The sequence below is a fragment of the Carassius auratus genome, chromosome 5 (assembly GCF_003368295.1).
Source record: "Carassius auratus strain Wakin chromosome 5, ASM336829v1, whole genome shotgun sequence".
NCBI classification, from domain to species: Eukaryota; Metazoa; Chordata; class Actinopteri; order Cypriniformes; family Cyprinidae; genus Carassius; species Carassius auratus.
Window position 1 is genome coordinate 21,517,621 of NC_039247.1, and position 21,753 is coordinate 21,539,373.

At 37.7% G+C, this 21,753-nt stretch overlaps 1 protein-coding gene across 4 annotated transcripts in view; it reads left to right on the forward strand.

The window, feature by feature from the left end:
- The window catches only part of LOC113081025 (double C2-like domain-containing protein beta), a 230,184-nt gene that overhangs the window by 59,337 nt on the left and 149,094 nt on the right, over nucleotides 1–21,753 (forward strand). For all 4 annotated transcript variants that reach the window (XM_026253087.1, XM_026253097.1, XM_026253106.1 and 1 more), the window contains exons 7-8: nucleotides 9,807–9,905; nucleotides 10,299–10,466. In XM_026253087.1, coding sequence (XP_026108872.1) covers nucleotides 9,807–9,905; nucleotides 10,299–10,466 — 267 coding nt within the window. The remainder of the gene's footprint in view (nucleotides 1–9,806; nucleotides 9,906–10,298; nucleotides 10,467–21,753) is intronic.

Below are 21,753 nucleotides of genomic sequence, written 5' to 3' on the forward strand. Positions count from 1 at the left end.
TCTGCTTAACCCTGCAGGAATGCATTTAAGGGAGGAGGAAAAGTGAAATATGTGTAAAAAATAAACACACCATGGCATGAATTAAATGGACGCATCTGCAGGGTGTGATAAGCTTACTTATCAGAAGAATTAGGCAGTAGAAAGAGTCCTACAGCATGTGAACCTACCTCGCTCTAGTGCTGTTGCGTCTCGCAGTAAAGATGCTCAGAAGACCAATATATCATTATTTTATTACATTGAAACATGTGGCCCATCAGAATTTACAGTCACACAGTTTTCTCATGCATTTGATTATCTCCAACATGCAAATAAGATGTTCAGGAACATTCATCAATTCCACACATGGTGGTGCTTTATAATTTTACGAAGATGCATCTTCGGAGCGGTTTACATTGACAGGTGTGCATCTGTTCATATGTTCCTGTACTGCAATTCATATGTAGTTGACATGAGTTTTATTTTCCTTTTTTGTTAAACCAGTCTTAGAGCACCAAATGTGGCTTAGTGCTGTCCACGCTTGCTTGAGAGTGAGAGGTGTATGAGATGCATTAGTGTCGTAGGGGTGGACACCTTTTCTGACTGTATCCATTTAAAGGATGACTGAATAAATAAGGTCTGAAAGGCTTTTGGTGGTATTAACATAGAGTAATACCTCCACACCAGCTGCTGCTATTATGCAGGTTCATATCAGAGGCTGATACTGAATGAAGCATGATAAGAGCACACATGTTGATTTAAAGGACTTCATCTTCCAAACCCTTTGATAACGCACAAATTAAGGTTATTCAGAGGTTGTTGTAGCATTTTAGGTTCAAAGCATCAAGAATCATTTAACTTTTTATTGGTATAGTTGGCATATTTGGATTATTGTGTTAGTGATATATGCTTCTTTGCAGATTAAACATTTATTTTTACATTTCTGAAATGTATATATTCCTGAGTTCAACTTAAGCCAGTAAGCAACATCTCATTGGAGGGGAATATTTTGTTTAAAACAAAAATATATATCTAAATTTTATTACACAAAAGAATCATATGGATCAGAAAATTACATGGACTATTTTATGGTGCTTTTCCATCCTTTTTTGAAACTTGAATGCTTTGGTCCCTGTTGAATGTAGTGGGAAATGCATGGGAAAGTGTGATAAGCACTGTTAAGCACAGTTGCTCCTTTTCATGTTCAATGGCAATAATTCATACAGCTTTTGAACAATATGCAGGGTGCGTAATTGATGACAAAGCCTTTAAAAAAAAAAAAAAAAAAAAAACTCTTCCTGTAACACCGTTTTTAACACCGCTTTTGAACCTGAAACATCTTCCACAGATGCAGTGTAAATGCTTTACTGTCACCTGTCTATGCACTTTCAGTCACAAACAGCAGATTGTGACTAAATTAAAAAATTACAATTAAATTAAATTTATGCATTTAGCAGACCCTTTATTCCAAAGCGACAATTACAGTGCATTCAGGCTATCAATTTTTACATATCATGTGTTCCCGGGGAATCGAACCCCCAACCTTGCGCTTGCTTGCTTGCTTGCTTGCTACCCCGTGCTCTACCAGTTGAGCTACAGGAACACTATTAGGCTGTGATTTGTCATGCAGGGTCAATGTGACTCTGTGTAGCTCCACTGGATCTTCAGAAGAGAAGGGTTAAATTACCAGTGCATACATGCAGTTAACTATTGATATTAACTATAATAAAACATTATTTTTGGAATAATGAAAGACAAAACCTAAATTTATGCAGCTATTTCAGGACATTTTATATGTCATCTGTCTTGTTGTAATAGTATTGACTCAACCTGCACAGAGTAAATGTGCAATAATGGTAATAGAATAATGTTAAATCTAGTATTGTTGAAATATGATTAAATAGCATGTATGCTCTGGCATTTTGAAGCCAGTTGTCAAATTTATTTTCAATGAGTATTACAAAAAATGCAGAGACAGAAGAATTTATTGAAGGAAATGTTTCTGGTTTAAAAAAAAAAAATGTTCAGCTCTATTTACATCATCTCTTGGCTTCATGTAGATTAGATTACAACAAAATTATTCTCACTCATTTGTAAATACAAAAGAAAGTGCTTTAACAAAATGCAAGCTTCACATTTCTGCATTTAAATCCTCATTATAGATGCCGTCAAAACTTGTATTGAATCCGGAGCATCCTTTTAGGCTGACAGGTCAAAGTCATCACATCTGAACAAATGTAACAAAACCATATAGATACACATTAGACCGAATATCTTTGTTCAACTGATGGTTAGATTAGGTAAAGTTTCACTCAACCTGATGTGATTGGACATGCAGGTAAAGCACTTCCCGTCCCAGATGCTCGGGGGGACAGAAAGGAGAATAAAGATTATCTAAGCATTCGCTCAGCTACTTTCAGATTTTAACAGTGATTTCATAAATTAAACTTTTTCATTTTAAGTTCTGCTTGGTACAGTTGTTTTACAAGACTCAAAGTCACCCATTTTATAAAAAAATAATCCTCCAATAATTATTCTGGAAATAGAAGCACCTTACAGATAGCGTCTTATCTGCCATAAGCTTTTAGCATCAGACACGCTCAGTGCTACAGAAAATACTGCAGAAAATGTAGATAACACCTCTACATCTTCAGCTGTTTTTCTTCATCAACATTGATCTTCCCCTCTCTCTCTCTCTCTCTCTCTCTCTCTGCCTGCCAGAATAATTTCTGTATACTCAGGAATTAATTCTGGAGGGTTAATCGGGCTAAATGTATGTAAATTTGTAAAATACAGCTCATTGGAATTTCATGAAAATCCGGCATCTGGCAGCCATAACATATTTGGGATGATAATGTGCCAGTCGGATGGGAAATGAGCTCTTATTTAGAAATTACTGACCACAGGGCAGTCTGAGATAGTGGTAATTCACATTTTGTATAAGAAAACTAACTTTGCAGCCTGTCTTGCATTTGAAGGACTTTTCAGTGTTGAGAGTTTCTCGTAATTTTTCTTGATTTGATTTTGTTGAATTTCACAATCATTTGTTTTAGGATGTACTCACACTAGGCCTTTTGAACCACGCCCCGAGTGTGTTTGACCCCCAATGGGCTGTTCGTTTGACTAGTGCGAGCGCTTCGTTTAGCTGGCCCTGGCCCGGTTGGAAAAGGTTTTCAAAAAATTTAATTCAGTCAAGTAAATTTAGGTTTATAGTGGCTCTGGTTCTTACCTTATTGATGAACAGGAAATGTAGTTTGTGAGTAAAGCTGCAAATGATTTCATTAGCCTCAGCTGTCTCTGTAATAATTTTCTACATAATAATCGCACTCTGACTTGGTTCAAGGCAGCCGTGCCTAGTTTGAGTGCACCCTTAGAAATACCATGTAGACAGGGATGCCCATGTTCCCCACTTCTAATGCTTTGCTTTGTCATTAAATGTTTGATGGAATAGTTTTTCTGAGAATTATCAGGCCATAAATTAAATTTACCAAAAAAAATATTTTATATATTTAGGGCAAGACAACATACCTTTTCCTGGAGAAAATCTGGTTGGAAAAATCACTAGATTTTCTTACCCTGAGTTTTCGAAGCAAAAATGCAATCATGGAAACCAGTGCATGTGCGTTTTTTTGTTTGTTTGTTTGGCTAATTTATTCAGTTTATTTATTGTCTGAGATTTCAGATACTATCGATCTATAAGGAAATGTTGAAATTACTGCAATTAAAAACACAAAAGGTAAAAAGAAAAGCTGCAATGACAAAGAAAAGATGACTTAAGATGGACCTGGAGTAGATTTTTCTTTATTTTATATTTTTAAAGAAGCCTAGATAAAGATTATTCAGATAATAGACTGAACAAAATTACAAATGCAACACGTAATTTTTTTTTTTTTTCATGAGGTGAACTCAAAGAGCTAAGACTTTTTGTATGTACACAGAAAGCCTGTTTCTCTCAAATATTTTTCACAAATCTGTCTAAATCTGTGTTAGTGAGTACTTCTCCTTTGCCAAGGTAATCCATCCACCACACAGGTGAGGCATATCAAGATGCTGATTAGACAGCATGATTATTGCACAGGTGTGCCTTAGACTGGCCACAATAAAATGTTCAGATTTATCACATAGCACAATGCCACAGATGTCACAAGTTTTAAGGGAGGGTGCAATTTGCATGGTGACTGCTGGAATGTCCACCGGAGCTCTTGAATTCAATGTTCATTTCTCTACCATAAGCCATCTCCAAAGACGTTTCAGAGAATTTGGCAGTACATCCAACCGGCTTCAGAACCGCAGACTACGTATAACCACACCAGCCCAGGACCTCCACATCAAGCATCTTCACCTCCAAGATCGTCTAAGACCAGCCACCCAGACAGCTGCTGCAACAATCGGTTTGCATAGCCAAGGAATTTCTGCAAAAACTGTCAGAAACGGTCACAGGGTAGCTCATCTGCATGCTCATCGTCCTCATCAGGGTCTCAACCTGACTGCCAATATCCAGCAACTTCGCACAGCCATTGAAGATGCCACAATCAACAACCTGATCAACTCTATGCAAAGGGGATGCGTTGCACCGAGTGAGGCAAATGGTGGTCACACCAGATACTGACTGGGTTTCGGAACCCCCTGGACCCCCCAATACAGTAAAACTGCACATTTCAGAGTGGCCTTTCATAGTGGCCAGTCTACGGCACACCTGTGCAATGATCATGCTGTCTAATCAGCATCTTGATATGCCACAACTCTGAGGTGGATGGATTATCTCGGCAAAGAAGAAGTGCTCACTAACAGATTTAGACAATATTTGAGAGAAATAGGCCTTTTGTGTACATAGAAAAAGTCTTATGTCTTTGAGTTCAGCTCATGAAAAATGGGGGCAAAAACACTTGTTTAGTGTATTAAAAAATAGATCTGAACACCATTGCGTGCTGGTTATTATTGGTTAAAGATTTTGGGGAAGTCAAAATGTATTATGTACATTTTATAAAAAATCGTATTACTTCTAAACAGATGTTTAGTCCAGTGTCTTGTGGCTAATAAGAGTTGAAGGCTATAAATACTTAAATTGCCCACTATAGAAGCACACTGTTCTCTTCTTAAGAACATTATTTTAATCATACCAAATCAGAGAATTAAGTGATTCCCCTGAATCAATGCAGAAGATGATTTGTTTCCTGCTTCATGTATCAACACTGTAACAGTATTCTAAATATGAAAACAAGCGTATGTGCACAGTACCTATAACTGCGCTTTGTATCTGCTGATTGCTTATCGAGATTTACGTGCTTGGCCGACTGCTCTCATTCATTTCATTCACGAACGAGCTATGTATCAGTTCATTCAAGATTGTTTTTGTTCACTACATTCAACAAATCACATGCTCAGTCACATCTTGAGTAACTCTTTGACAGGATGAAACAGTTCACAGAGCTATTCACGAACTGCGCATGCGCTGCTAATAGCGACGCGATCGTGCGCTGCTGTGGAGGGAGGAACTTCAGTGAACAAGAAATATGAGTCAGTGGATTACGTGAACAAGAACGATTCATTCACCTAAAATATTAGTTCACGAGCAGACCATCATAGTCCAATTACCTATAGCCTATATTGAATATTTGGAATATATTTTCATATTTTTTTTTAGGTTCTTTGATAAGGTTACAATAGGAAGGTCTAAGTAGCAACGTATCTTCGGTGATGTCCCCGACATGTGGGGCGGGCAAAGAAATTTTACTTTATTTGCGAGGCAGGCCAAAGTATTTGATAAAAGCAGGACCCACGGGTTGGAAAAAGACCCGACCCGCGCATCACTAGAGCTGACAACAAACATTATTTGATAAGTCACTAGCTCTGATTATGTCTAGCAAATCAAATTCTGTAAGAGTTAGTGTGGTTGCATGGTTGGCTCAAAAACAGTTATTTCCTTTATGACAAAGTCATGTGCAATCATTTCTGTTGTCTCCACCAAAGGTCACTGGCTGTTGTAAATCTCTGCAAGTTTTTCAATGTGCACAGTGCTTTCACAGTGCATATGATCCAATGTAAGCTGCAACTAAAATACAGGAAGTCAATTTGTTGTCAAGAAAACAATAAAACTAAGATTAATGTCACCCTGTAAAGTATCCCTAAGCAAATGGTGTCAATAAACCATTCTTTAATGATAAAACAGGCTGAGGTAAGGATACATCGATTAATTACACATTAAGTTCCCCGTCTCCGCGTCTGCTTCATAACTGAGGCCCTGTGGATTCCTGTCTCTGTTTGACTGAAAGTAAACAATCACTTCACATTTGCTGAGACCTTTAACTGCATGTCTAGTGACATTTCAGTTGGCTGAAGTACTGTCATCTGAAGTACTGTGGCCCCTAGCAGAGGTTAGTTTTTCTTAGTTGTGTTGTCTGGCCTCTGCTGTCATTGCTAGTAATGTGACTGAACGTTTCTGAATATCAGGAGGCAACAGGCTGAGGGAAATTTCATTCATCTGTAGGTGTCTTACAGTAGGGATATTAATACTATGCTGTATTATTTGATTTTTGTTTGTTTAAATAAAATATCAAAGAAGTCAGGACTTATTTTCAGCATTTCCACAGATTTTAATTGTTTGTTTGTTTAGCTTTTTCTTTGCTATCATCTGAATGATTACCAGGAAACCCTGGAAAAATTGTATATATATATATATAATATAATATAATTTTTTTTTTTAGCTGATTAGGCTGTGAAATAAGCTATTCGACCTTGTGTAGCTAGACCTTTGCTAGACCTCAGGTTTGGTAAATATCGCACTTTATTCTGCGACCAATCGAAGCTCATACAAAACTTTGAGAATCTTGCAAACATTTTATCACACTAAACTTGCAACAAATTTAGTCATTTTCATCCACAAAAGCACATTGCTGTGTGTGACGATCGTGTACCCAGAAAGACACAGGGAGAGCGAGAGATCCAATTGCAGGTATTTTAATATGGTAATCCAAATCGTAGTCGAATACAGCCAAGGTCAAAACCAAAAAGACAGTCCAAACAAATGAAAGGGACAGGAAAAGGGAACTCTGAATGCGAGATGACTCGGAGGACGAGCAGACAGGAGGAATCTCGGGGGACGAGAAAGCTGGACACACGAAGGGTAAGGACTCCATCCAAACAACAGGAAAAGACTGGAATATATAGTGAGACTAATGACAATAGAGTGCCTGCACCTGGTGCAATTAACAGGAGTGCAATTACTGTAAAGACAAGACCAGACTAGAGGAATTCTAGTGCCTACGGTGAAGTGCCTAAGGGGAAGTGAGCCCACTAGTGGACACCCAGGGAAACAGAGACTAGACAGCGTGACACTGTGTCATCCTGGTACCATGTAAACACAAGTTTGTTTTCAGACAGACAGGTTTAAAAACACTTGATTTGGTCAAATTTAAGGCAATCAATTGTCTCAAACAGTGTGAGAAATTTGAAGATGGTCGCCACAATATGGATACATGATTATTCAAATTTAAAAGGAATGTTGCATGTTTCAAAGACAAAATATTGTGCTGTTGCACGTTCTGCAGATTTTGCCTTACTAGATCAAAAAGTGTTTTCCAGATTTGTGCAACCATATGACCAGGTTAAACCAGATGAATCCGCTTCTCCCCCCTCCACCAATGTTTTCTTGTTACAGCACAGCACCCTTAAATTTATTCTTCAATTAAAATTAGATTCTTCAGTTTATTTAAGTTAAGTGGGACCGCTTTTCTTGCTTCAGTTTTAAATTTGACCAATTTGCAATATAGCATTTGTCTCAATACTGAAATCTTACTAGAACTACTAAATGAGGTAGTCTTGCTGTTATTTAGGTTAACAGTGTAGATGCATAATAAAATTTGATGCAATTTTGTTTCTATTTTGTTACTGTGTTCACCACTTGATGTCCAGTGCAAAATCTGGGTCCTGAATCAAAACCAGTTGAGAACCAGTTATTTAAAGTATCTTTATTTCTTATTTATTTAAAACCCTCTTATTGCATTTGGGTCAGTTTTGACCCAGAAGAGGTACATAAAAAAGGAAAGAAAAAGAAAGAACAAAATAATTTTAAAATATTTAAAATTGTGTTCCGGTCAGTTTTGACCTGGGTATCAGCTGACGCTTTGCTGCATTTGTCTCAAACACTTGAAGTAAAATATATTTAGCCTTTGAAACCTCACACTTAAAAATAAATATGCATTCATAAAGATGCTATAAACGCATGAAAAGTCTTCTTATGGTTCATAGATCAAGGCAAACCAACCCATGTGTCTTTGAGTGTGTAACAGTAATTCAGCGTGACGACAGAATTTGCTGCTCTATAGCTGTTTTTCTGAAGCCAGATTGGAGAGACGGGTGGTCTAGAGAGAGTCTGTGACTGGAGACGGGTCTCTCTCTCTCTCTCTGACTTACTCACACACACCACAATACTGCAGCTCCATCCTCCTTCCTCTGATTGAAACCATGGCAGATGGGGTGCAGCAAATTGGAAGGCAGAACGGTGCTGATCCAAAGCTTGCCTTTTCTCTCTCTGATAAAAATATTAATTTTCAGCTTGGGCAAAAGTCACTGATCAGGGGCAAGCGTGTGCTGCTGGGATGATGAAGGCTTTGGAAAGACAGCCACAGGTCCATGTCCACTTGAAGCCTCTCAGAAGTTCCTCACTGTATCTTTTCCTGCCTCTGCTCAGAAAATGAAAGCAGAAATAGTGGAATGGAGAAGAGAATATATATATATATATTTTGTTGCTGTCTCTTTGTCACCATGCTTCTGTTCTACTTTTTATTTTCCAATTTACCTTCTTGCTCTGCCCTGAGCTGTTTTACAGACTGGTTCAGAATTCGGTAGATGTAGTCTTTCAGATGGAAAATGTTCTTCTGGTGTTGAAGGATTGTATTTTATTGAGCTGGAACGTGGAAGGTCTTTCTCAGTCTGTCTTAAGAGTTTTGCCATACAATGGGTTTTAGGCTGTGCTTGGTTTCTGCATTTTTGGGTCTGGGTTGAAATTAATGAAGCAAATAATTATCATTTTTGAATTCATAATTATAGTTATGTTATGCTATACTTGTGTTGTACTGAAAAGGGAATATAAATCAAAAGAAAACAATCACTTCCAGGTCCGTTTCGGTCAGAAATCCTGAAAGAACTGCTCACTTTTTCTTTCATTGAGTGCAAAAGACGTTTTAGGCATTTAGTGATTAGTGAAAATATTCCTTTCTGCCGAAGCTCTGTCTCATTCAGAGTAACTGATCGGTATTGGTGTTCGCCTCATTGACATCAAATCTGGTGTGAAGCATCTTTAAACCACAAGTTTGAATATGTAAATTTATATTCATTTATTTATTTTACTTTATTTTTGCCTTTTTCACCTGTTGGAGAGCAAAGTGAAGCAGTGATAAGAGGCAAAAGAGAGAGGACCACAAGGCTTCAGCTCCGCATGATTTTTTTAGAGCTATGGCATAAGGGATGATTAGCAATAAATAATACCCTCAATTTTATCCTGTTTCTTAAGGGGTGGTCACATTTACTGTTGTTCAACAAATGTTTGTAGGCAAAATCCAGTCATTTCAACAGAGGTCCACATGAACTAGAATTTCAGTATGCAGATCCGTGACCATGAGAATTTCAGCTACACAGCAGCTGCTCACGACTGCTTGGTTTTAATATTCATAAAGACTTCTTTGTATCCTTGTGTATATACAACATTATGCTTTTTATTCTGAATCGGCCTCAGTTGTTTTTTCTCTTATGCCTTTTCCTTCTCTCATGTATCTCTTGTCTTAATAACTTTCTCACCTTTTGTCTTTCTGTCTTTCTCTCTGTCTCTAAAGTTAACTTAAGTGAAAGCGATGGCAGCGATGCCGAGCTCAGTGAATGCAGCAGTGACAGGAAGACCTTCATGTCTGAGACCGATCAAAGAAGAGATTCCGGTAATACACATCTCCTAGAAAATTCACTGCCAAATATACACAGACACTCCCCACCCACTCACACAAACTCATACAAACTAATACAAGTCCATCTGTCAGATCCACCACGTTTCACAGAAAACCGAAATCCCCCTAAAGCTTAGATTTGTTTGTTTTACAGCTTGATGCACAAAATAAGCATTTATATTTATATATTAATAAATGCCTATTTTGAACAAAAGATTGCCTTTATAAAGGCTTTGTTTTACTAGTGTGCCCAAAGTGGATTTTAAAAAGAAAGACATATAAGTTTCCATATAGGTTTGCCATCTTCAGCTTAAATTTCGAATGTAAATTTAGAGTTGTATTTTATTTTGTTTTAGTTTATAATTGTGAGCATTTTTGTGCAATCAGAATCGAGTGGAGGCCAGGTGCAAACACCTCTGCAGTCCAGCATCACCAGTCCAAATCCAACCAGCTTTCACACGGAAAGCCCTTCCAGCGCGGCCAGCGAGCAAAGCAGTAAGAGTTTCAATCCGGGTCTGGAGGAAGAGGTCATGGACCATAGCCAACCTTTACTAAGTGAGTGCCAACATACACGTTTGCTTAGCTACCTAAATGGGGACATTCCAAAGACTTCTATTGTTTTTGTTTTGTTGTTGTTGTTGTTTTTATATATACAGCTTGTTAAAAACACCATAACCTAACCCTAACTCTTACATAAAACATGCATTTTTACAACAAAAAACTTTTATAATTGGGGAAGCCCTCAGAAGAAGGTTTAGTCACATTTGGCTCACTCCTGGGCATATATATGTCCCCAAAATATGTTTATGCATACACACAAACACTTGCACACACATCCTTTCCCCTAAGAGCCAAGTAACAAAAGCCAAGCTTTACACTAAATAGAGTTGTCTGTCCTCTGTCCCCTTTTGAAATACGAAAGGAGGGATACGCCTTTTGTCAGTGTTTGCTTATTCAAGTTATCACTATTACTATGGTCATACTTTTTTAAAAACCTTATAACCTGCATTAAAGAGGAAACTAAGCCATATCTATGGACCTTGGTGTGTGCTCTTTTGACTTGTGCTGGTCAGCAACTACCCAGAACAGCTTAGCAACCTTATAGCAACATACTGAAAACCACTACAGCAACCACATAGCAACTCCCACAGCACTCTGGTATTGTGGCATCGAATTTCACAAGCAAGCAGTTTACTTTAGGTAGTATAACAATCTACTCTTATATGTGGTTCATGCTCCTGAATGTATGATAGGACATGAATGTGCGGACATGTGTCGGTGTTATGAAGCTGTGACTCATTAGCAGGCCCAGCCGGAATCTACTGACTGTTTCTGAGCTTACTTTGAGAATACTTTGGAAGTATTGCAGGTTTTTATTGATTGGATGGAAGGATTGTCACATTAGGCAACGTATTTAATAAATAACAGTGATCAAACACTCTTCAAAAATAAAGGTTGCATAAATTGGGTTTTCGCAGTGTTTTTAATACTCTAAATACACTTTATACCTTAAAGGTTCTTGAAACCATATATGCCAATGCCAAACCTTTATTTTTAGGAATATAGTAGAGTGCGCATAAAGTTTATTTAGCTTCTTTGGCCAACAGCAAATTACTTTTGCATGTGTCTGTCATCAGTTGCTGCTTTATTGTCCACCTCTGCATCTTTCTTCTCTGCCTTAAGGAACTTAAATTCCCAATTTCTCGGTTTAATAAACAAAACAAAACACACAACAAGTAGCCCTCATTATTCCAATGATATTGTGTGTCTTGCTCGAACGCTCTCCAATTTGTCCCGTTTACTTTCAGAGGTAAGAACCCCCCCCCTCCACAGGCTTCGGCAAGCTTAGCATGAGGTGCGATAACTTTCTGCCCTCTGTGTTAATGATAAAACTTTCAAATGTCAATGCAAGACATAAAGAAAACATAATTAAAGACTTTTACTGTCACAGTTATGGGCTGTGCACTGAAGTTCCATGTCCCTGCTGTTTTTGTTGTCATTCCTTTTATAATTCTTCTTCTGGCTGGGAGTCTATAACAGCCCTCAGAACAGTTTGAAGAAAAGTTGTCAAATTTGGCACATTGATTGTGGTGGGCCTGAAAGTCCCTTGACTCATTTGTGGGGGTCTCAGTCAGAGCCTTTAGCAAAACTAGAAGTTTTTTTTTTTTCAGCTTCAAGCGTTTATCTTGTTTTATCTCTTGTTTTCATTTCTCCTTCAAAACGTGTTCTTCACATGGCGTTCAGCCTAATGTTCAGAATCTTAAAATCATAGTTAATCCAAAAAACGTATTAACTAACCCCCATGACATTTCAAGCCTATGACTTTCTTTTTTTCTGAGGAACATAAAAGAGGATATTTTGAGAAATATCCATACAGTGAAAGTCAGTGGTCACCAGAAATGTGATATTCTTCAGAATAGTTCCTTTTGTGTTGTGTAGAAGAAAGTCATACAGTTTTATAATAGTTTGTGGTTGAGTCATTTTTGAATTTTGTTCATGTTCTTGTGTAGAAAAAAAAAAAACATTTTTGAAGAATGTTCATTTTTCGTTTTTTAAAATGTCTCCAGCCATGTTAAAACTGCATTATCTCCCTTAGGGATTTTAACGTCCCTAAAAATAAATTTGGTGTATCCCAACAGGTCTTGTTTGTTAACAGTGAAGGTGAAATAAGAGGATGCAAATGTTCCTCTGAGAGCCGAGCAGCATTTATAACAGCCTGGCGTGTAATGCGCAGGCGTGCGGTCACCATGCACTCCAATTCATTTTCATTCAGCTTTGTTTGTTAACCAGCTTTAGTCATAGCCAATGAGGCTGTGGAGATGTTCTCTCATCCAAAGTCAGGCCTCTGTCTTTTTGTTTAAATCTACAGAGCCCCACACAACTTGCAAAAAATAACTAAACTAACTAAATAAAAAAATGTCAGTTGTTGCCGTGAATTAAGAATTTGTTCAACTATTTATTAATTAGGCCACTTGTTTTAGTTAAATAGTGGTGACAGTGTAATACAAGTGTTTTGTTTTTTGTTTTGTTTTTTCTAGTAAAGGCACTTACATTTTTTAATTGTTTCAAATAGATGCTTTTTTTTTTAATCAAAGGCTTCTGAAAAAATCCTCAAAAATGTTAAACAGCACAACTGGTTTTAACATAATAATTATAGGAAATGTTTCTTGAGCACCAAATCAGCATGAGAGAATGATTTCTGAACGATCATGTGACACTGAAGACTGGAATAATGATGCTGAAAATTGCCCAGCAATACTTAAAATATATCAAAATACAAAATAGTTATTTTAAATTGTAATATTTGACAATATTACTGTGTTTTTGATAAATGAAGTCTTGTGGAGCTAGTACTTAAGTACTACATAAGTAACTTCTTCAAAAAAAAAAAAAAAAGAAAAGAAAAACTGAAAGTAATACTAAAATTCAATGTTAAGGAACATATTTTTCAGCTGCTAACATCTATGTGTCTTTGTCACATAGATGTGTATCATTTACGGTGTTTGCAGGAAGAACTCCCATAGTATGTGTTTCTGATATTGTTGCTGCTTTCTTCATACAGACACCAGTTTTTTAAGATCTTACAGCTTTTGTCACACACGTTATGATCAATCTGAAATGTCAAATTATTTACACTGGCTCATAATTGGATGGCCAATTCTTCTCTTAGCTGACATGTAAAAGCTCTCTGTAAACAAGCACCAGCAACACATTGTAATAGAGGCAGTGAGATGACAGAAATGACCCATGTACCCTTTTCTCTCCATTTTCTCCAGCTCCCTGCTGCTAATGTGCCATGTGTCCAGTCTTTTTCATTCGAGGCTGATTTGTTTTGTTTTTCTTATCTTTGTTTTGTCTTCAAAATGTGATATTTAACCCATGATATTTAAAGGTTTACTGACAATATACAGTGAGAAAAAAATTATTTGATGCCCTGCTGGTTTTGTAAGTTTGCCCACTTACAAAGAAATGAAGGGTCTGTAATTTTATGGTATTTGATCCCCTACCAACCAGCAGGAATTCTGGCTCCCACAGATTAGTCCTGCCACTTTAAGAAGTTACTCCTAATGTCCGCTCGTTAGGTTAATAAGACATCTGTCCACACAATCTATATCTTCCATTCCAACCTCTCCCACCACCATTTGCAAGACCAAAGAGCTTTCAAAGGATGTCAGAGACAAGATTGTAGATCTGCACAAGGCTGGAATGCGATAAAGACCATCAGCAAGATGCTTGGTGAGAATGAGACAAATGTTGGTGCGATTATTCAGGAATGGAAGAAATATAAAACAAACATCAATCGACCTTGGTCTGGAGTTCTGTGCAAGACCTTGCCTCATGGGGTAAGGGTAATCATGAGAAAGGTGAGGGATCAGCCCCAGACTACACGAGAGGAGCTTATTAATGATCTTAAGGCAGTTGGGACCACAGTCACAGAGCAAAACACTGGTAACACACTATGCAGCAATGGACTGAAATCCTGCTCAAGAAGGCACATGTACAGGCCCATTTAAAGTTTGCCAAATAACATCTAAATGATTCAGAAAAGGCTCGGGAGAAAGTACTGGTATTAATTCATCTCGTCGTGTTTGGAGGGAGAGAAATGCTGACTATGACTCCAAGAACACCATCCCTACAGTCAAGCACGAAGGTGGAAAGATTATGCTTTGGGGCAGTTTTCCTGCTAAGGGTACTGGACGACTTCACTGCATTGAGGGGCAAATGAAAGGGGCCATGTACTGTAATCTTGGACGGGAAGCTCCTTTCCTCAGCCAGTACAATGAAGATGGGTCATGGATGGGTCTTCCAGCATGGCAATGACCCCAAACATACATCCGAGGCAAAAAAGGAGTGGCTTACAGTCTTTACAGTCTGACCTCTGTGCATACCAACAAGGGTTTATGCACCAAGTTTTTCTGGGTTTCTTTTGGTTGGTATTCTCTGTATGTTACAATAAACCTACCATTAAAAATGACAAAAATCAGCAAACTTACTAAATCAGCAGGGGATCATATTAATATATTCTTTTTTTTTCTTCTTGCGAGTGGGCATATTACATCTCTCTCAGAATAGCTGTTATGTGAAGTGTCTGCTGAGGTAACTATCAAAACATAATACATGCATATTTTTATAGGTGCTATGGTAAGATGGTCCACTGAACAATAAATGTAAATATCAGTTTTCAACATTTTAGTGACCCCAACATTGTGTTGTAAATGCCAGGTAAAAACAATATTCATATATATTTATACAATTGTGTATATATATATATATATATATATATATATATATATATATATATATATATATATATATATATATATATATATATATATATATATATATATATATATATATACAATTAGTGGAGATATGGAATACTGTAAAGATGTTACCCATCTCAGTGCGCACACACACACACACACAGCCCATGAACACACCCAGAGCAGTGGCAGCCATTTTTTGCTGCGGTGACCCGGGGAGCAGTTGAGGTGTCTGTGTCTTGCTCAAGGGTCTCACATCAGTTATGGAAATGAGGGTGGAAGAAAGAGCGCTGTACATTCACTCCCTCCACTTATAATCCGTGCCAGTTCTGAAACTCGAACCTGCGATCTTTGGGTTAAATGTCAGACTCGAACCATTAGGTCACAACTGCCCCCATCACACTGATCATGTGAATGTAGCCATTCAAAAAAGCACATATAGCTGTGGCATTGTGGTGTTAATTGATTGAGCTGATTTTAGTTTTGAGGCTAACTAAATAACTCCTCATCTGCTATGACAACCAAAGCCTTTCTTTACCGCCCACCCATCACGTCACTTCATTGAATCTACCTTGACATTTCGGCATTTGATTATTTTCATTTTCCTGCCCACTTAGTTGCTTGCGTTCATCATCCTTGGCTCAATTGAGAGTCATCACTCTCTATTATTTCTATGTAGATGCACAAAAGACCGAACTATGCACATTGGCAGAGGCTCTAAAAAATAATGAATGATCAGTGGCATTCACTGTGAAAGGGAAACATTCACTTCTGCATGGCTGAACATTTCACTCAGTTTTTGTAAATTATACTGTTTTGCTCCATGTTGTCAAACCTTGATTGATTTTCTCTCAAGTTTCTGACTCCCATGCATTCTTTATCTGGCTGTGGCTCTGTTTGAACTTGCCAGTAAGAAGTGGACCCAGCCTTCCAGCATTCATACATTAGAGTTGGAGCTAATGGTTGGAATTGCTTAGTAAGATTATAATACTTACTGTATATAATTTAAAGGGGGGGGTGAAATGCTCGTTTTCACTCAATCTCCTGTTAATCTTGAGTACATATAGAGTAGTACTGCATCCTTCATAAATCCAAAAAGTCTTTAGTTTAATTATATTCATAAGAGAAAGATAGTCTGTACCGATTTTTATGGAAAAACACGACCAGCTGGAGGCGTGACGTGTGGGCGGAGCTAAAGAATCACGAGCGTGAATAGACTTTTGTGTTGAGAGCGTTTGGAAGCTGTGACACCGTGAGGGAAAACCCATCATCCAAAACAAACCATGGCTAACAGTCAGATTCAGCCGTTTATTTATGATCCAGAATCAGATCCAGAGGCTGAAACTGAACGAAAGCAGCAGCAGCAGCGACTCGCTCCGAGCGGGGCTCGAACCTGGGTCTCTGGCATGGGAGGGGACGCACTAACAAGGAGGCAGAGATATTTGAAGCAGTTTTACTCATCGCCTGCGGTTCCAACACACGATTGTGACCCTTTTTCCTTGGGATTGCATTATCCTTAAGAAATAAACGATACGCAAATCCGGCGTCAAACTGGGCCTTGTGAACAAGCATCTTCGAAATGCAGGGAACAAACAAAAACACTTGCACAACTCCTTTGATGCTCTATAAAAATAAACTCCATCCACTGGTCCCTTAATGCTGTTTTTTTGGTAATCTGTGCAGGGTTGTCTTGCCCTGGCAACCAAAAACACACTTCTTTTGTGACTTTTCGCGACGCTCTCGCTCTGATCAGTGAATCGCTATATGGGAGCGCGCGCTCTTCCGGCAGAAGTGCCTCAGGACCCATATGAGGAAATTCCGCTCCATCTAACGTCACACAGAGCCATACTCGAAAAAAACTTTCCGAAACTTGTGACAAACCGGAAGGAGTATTTTGGGAACATAAAATACAGTCAGCAAACTGTACAAGAGCTTGTAACACTACAAAGAGAAAGGAAAACTTGAAATTGCATCATACAGTATTGTTCAAAATAATAGCAGTACAATGTGACTAACCAGAATAATCAAGGTTTTTAGTATATTTTTTATTGCTACGTGGCAAACAAGTTACCAGTAGGTTCAGTAGATTGTCAGAAAACAAACAAGACCCAGCATTCATGATATGCACGCTCTTAAGGCTGTGCAATTGGGCAATTAGTTGAAAGGGGTGTGTTCAAAAAAATAGCAGTGTCTACCTTTGACTGTACAAACTCAAAACTATTTTGTACAAACATTTTTTTTTTTCTGGGATTTAGCAATCCTGTGAATCACTAAACTAATATTTAGTTGTATGACCACAGTTTTTTAAAACTGCTTGACATCTGTGTGGCATGGAGTCAACCAACTTGTGGCACCTCTCAGCTGTTATTCCACTCCATGATTCTTTAACAACATTCCACAATTCATTCACATTTCTTGGTTTTGCTTCAGAAACAGCATTTTTTATATCACCCCACAAGTTCTCAATTGGATTAAGGTCTGGAGATTGGGCTGGCCACTCCATAACATTAATTTTGTTGGTTTGGAACCAAGACTTTGCCCGTTTACTAGTGTGTTTTGGGTCATTGTCTTGTTGAAACAACCATTTCAAGGGCATGTCCTCTTCAGCATAGGGCAACATGACCTCTTCAAGTATTTTAACATATGCAAACTGATCCATGATCCCTGGTATGCGATAAATAGGCCCAACACCATAGTAGGAGAAACATGCCCATATCATGATGCTTGCACCTCCATGCTTCACTGTCTTCACTGTGTACTGTGGCTTGAATTCAGAGTTTGGGGGTCGTCTCACAAACTGCCTGTGGCCCTTGGACCCAAAAAGAACAATTTTACTCTCATCAGTCCACAAAATGTCCCTCCATTTCTCTTTAGGCCAGTTGATGTGTTCTTTGGCAAATTGTAACCTCTTCTGCACATGCCTTTTTTTTTAAAAAGGGACTTTGCGGGGGATTCTTGAAAATAGATTAGCTTCATACAGACATCTTCTAACTGTCACAGTACTTACAGGTAACTCCAGACTGTCTTTGATCATCCTGGAGGTGATCATTGGCTGAGCCTTTGCCATTCTGGTTATTCTTCTATCCATTTTGATGGTTGTCTTCCGTTTTCTTCCACGTCTCTCTGGTTTTGCTCTCCATTTTAAGGCATTGGAGATCATTTTAGCTGAACAGCCTATCATTTTTTGCACCTCTTTATAGGTTTTCCCCTCTCTAATCAACTTTTTAATCAAAGTACGCTGTTCTTCTGAACAATGTCTTGAACGACCCATTTTCCTCAGCTTTCAAATGCATGTTCAACAAGTGTTGGCTTCATCCTTAAATAGGGGCCACCTGATTCACACCTGTTTCTTCACAAAATTGATGACCTCAGTGATTGAATGCCACACTGCTATTTTTTTGAACACACCCCTTTCAACTAATTCAACTAATTGCCCAATTGCACAGCCTTAAGAGCGTGCATATCATGAATGCTGGGTCTCATTTGTTTTCTGACAATCTACTGAACCTACTGGTAACTTGTTTGCCACGTAGCAATAAAAAAATATACGAAAAAACTTGATTATTCTGGTTAGTCACATTGTACTGCTATTATTTTGAACAATACTGTATGACTATGTTTCAGACAAACAATGGCCGGTTAATTATATTTCTTCACCAGCAATGAAAATAGTTCTAGAAGAAGCCAAAGCGTCAAACTTTGGGTGTAGCCAAGCGTCAAACTGAGAGTGTGTGTCTTGTCTTACTTATAGAGTCATTCAAGTATAGCACTTTTATAGCTTTCATATCACTATAGCCTTCTATTAAAAATAAATAAATAAATTCCCCAACCTACATTTGTCATGTTTTACAGTCAAAAATGACCCGGGCTACCAAAAATGACCAAATATTGAACAACTTTTTTTTTCATTTTCTTTTTCTTTTCTTTTTTTTTTGGAACTGACTGATCATAGACCTCATTGGTGCATCTTCAAAACAGATACAGTAAATCAATTTCAAGATTTGGTTATTAAAATTTGAATAATGAAAGAGTTACAGGCAATTTTTTCAAAAGGCTGTTAATTTTTGACGTTGAACGCCAAATTAGGTAAAGGATTTTCAGCACAAGGGTTAAAATTTTATTTTTTGCTTGTTTTGTGGAAAAGCAGTCTAAAGTTAATAAGTAAAAGTTTTTTAATATTTTTTTATGCAAATGCAACAGCTCAATGTATTTGTGCATTAAATTACATATACAAAAATACATGTTTATTTGTAGTATCTTGGAAGATTAATCACATAAAAAAATATTATATATCATAATATAATTGATAAATATACTTTTGAAAACAGCTTGGCATGTGTTTGTGGATTCAAATACAGATATAATATATAGTAAAAATATAATACAATTTAACAATAAATATGTTTGCAAACACTCAGCGTGTGATTGTATATTAAATTACAGATAAAAATGTGCATTTAAAGTCTACAATAAGTATAATATACAATGATATAATAATTTAAAATACAGTGCAATATAATACAATAATAAGGGTAATATTTTGTGTATGCAGTTGTTAATTGCATTATGCTAGAACCTTTGATATTACGTTTTAAAAAACAACTAAAAATAAAACTTCCTGACAACTTTGATTAATATTCATGAGCTGTACTGATAAGTTTTATAATCGTTCTTACCCTGTCTCCCTCCTCTCTCAACTCTGAATCATTCTACGCTTACTTGTTTTGCTTTTTTCAAAACTGTGATAAGAACCGACCTATGCTGAAATGAGGGGCTTCGTGACACTCTTGAGTAAGATGAATGATTCTCCTGTGAAACTAGGCTGCTAAGAATGCCCCCGGTGTGAGGCTCATCCACATGATTCATGCATAAAAAAATCAGATCAATTAATTAATTCCTTCCTTTCAAAGCTCTGACAGGCCTAGCACCGCCGTGTTGCCTCATCAGGACCCCACTAACAATCCTGCAACAACGCCCACTATCCAGTCTGAGTACATGAACACAGCGGCGAGATAACTAGACAGGCAGCTAATATAACAGTAAGGCATCTGATCAGTGGGGAAACTACTGTCATTTTGTTAAGGGAGAAGGGAAAGGGGGAAGTTTCATTCTGCGCCCATAATTAATGACTCTAGTCTCCCCTGATTAGCTGCAGACGAGCCATGCATGCTGGATGAGAAGGTGAGGGGTGGATCCTGGTGTCGTCTTCCCTCTCAGCGGGGGAGAGGAAGTTTAGCTCTAACCTTCCATAAGCACCATTGCTTTGATGGCTGCAAACAGGCTGAACCTAAACACTCATTAAATCAGATGAGAAGGAAAGAGAGGGACTCAGGCTGAGCTCTGACAGAGTTGTCTCCTGAAATACTCTCAGATATGCCCCATCAGGCACTGTTTTAGATTAATGGTAGGACTCTGTGGTGCATTAGCTTGTCTGCTGTATTGCAGGTAAAATATTTACTATAAATTAGTTTGTATCATAACAGAATATGGATGAAAACGGTAACAAATCAATTAACATGCTTTCTGAGTCAAAGTGGTCATTTTATTTATGCTTCCACATTTTAGTTTTTCATGAGCATCTTCCACGCTTTATTTACCAGTCCGTTTCCACTTCTTCACATGTGAGGTAAGCAACTATCTCTGTCCTTTCATGGTGACACTGCAGGTTTGCTTTTGTGTCCAGTCTAGTTTTAACTGCCTCATTCTTCAATAGCAGCCTCTTTACAGAGGGAGGAGTGATGGATTCATAAAACAAAATGTGCTAAAATGTGCAGCATGAGCTGTTAAGATTAGACTGAATTGATTGAGGACCTTCACAGGCGAAAGGTGAACCAACAGAGAGGGAAAGGGGTCATTCACACAGAATGCAGTTTTGTATTCCACTGCAAAGCTTTTCCCTTGTTTTTCTATGTATATTCATCTTTTCTTTTATATTCATCCACATCTTCATCATCTTACTCTTCTCCTCCTTTCTTTTCATTCTTGATTCTTCTTTGCCTCATTCTTTATCATCTTTTTCTTCTTCTGCTTGAAATTTGGCGATGGTGATTCCGCCAATCACGCCTTCACTAACTTTAATTAATCAACAACGAATTGTGACTCCTGAGAAAAGCAGGATGTCTGGTCCTCTCATCCCTACTCTTTCGGGTGCTAAGGCCATTGATTCAGATTGCTAATTTGTGTTTTGGTAGTCTATCCATCCACTGTGAATGCCATACTGAGACTAGATCTGTGAACGCCCCTTATCCGATTGCAATCCAAAGACAGGGACGCACATTTTTAAGGACAAGACAGTAGCCTATAGGATGTATTTTGAATGTCCTTGTTAACGAAGACTCAACGTATATTTTGCAATAGTTTTTAACATCAGATATTAGTTTTAGCTCATCAAAGTCTCGTCATCGTCACATAATTTTTTTTTTTGTTAACGAATATTTTTTCGTCTTCATTAACGAAATTAACACTGGTTGTATATTATTATTTCCTATTTATTTATTTATTCAATTTTTATTATCTATGTCTTGTTACTGTAATCTGTTTGTGCTGTGGAAGCTTCTGTCACCAAAACGATTCCTTGT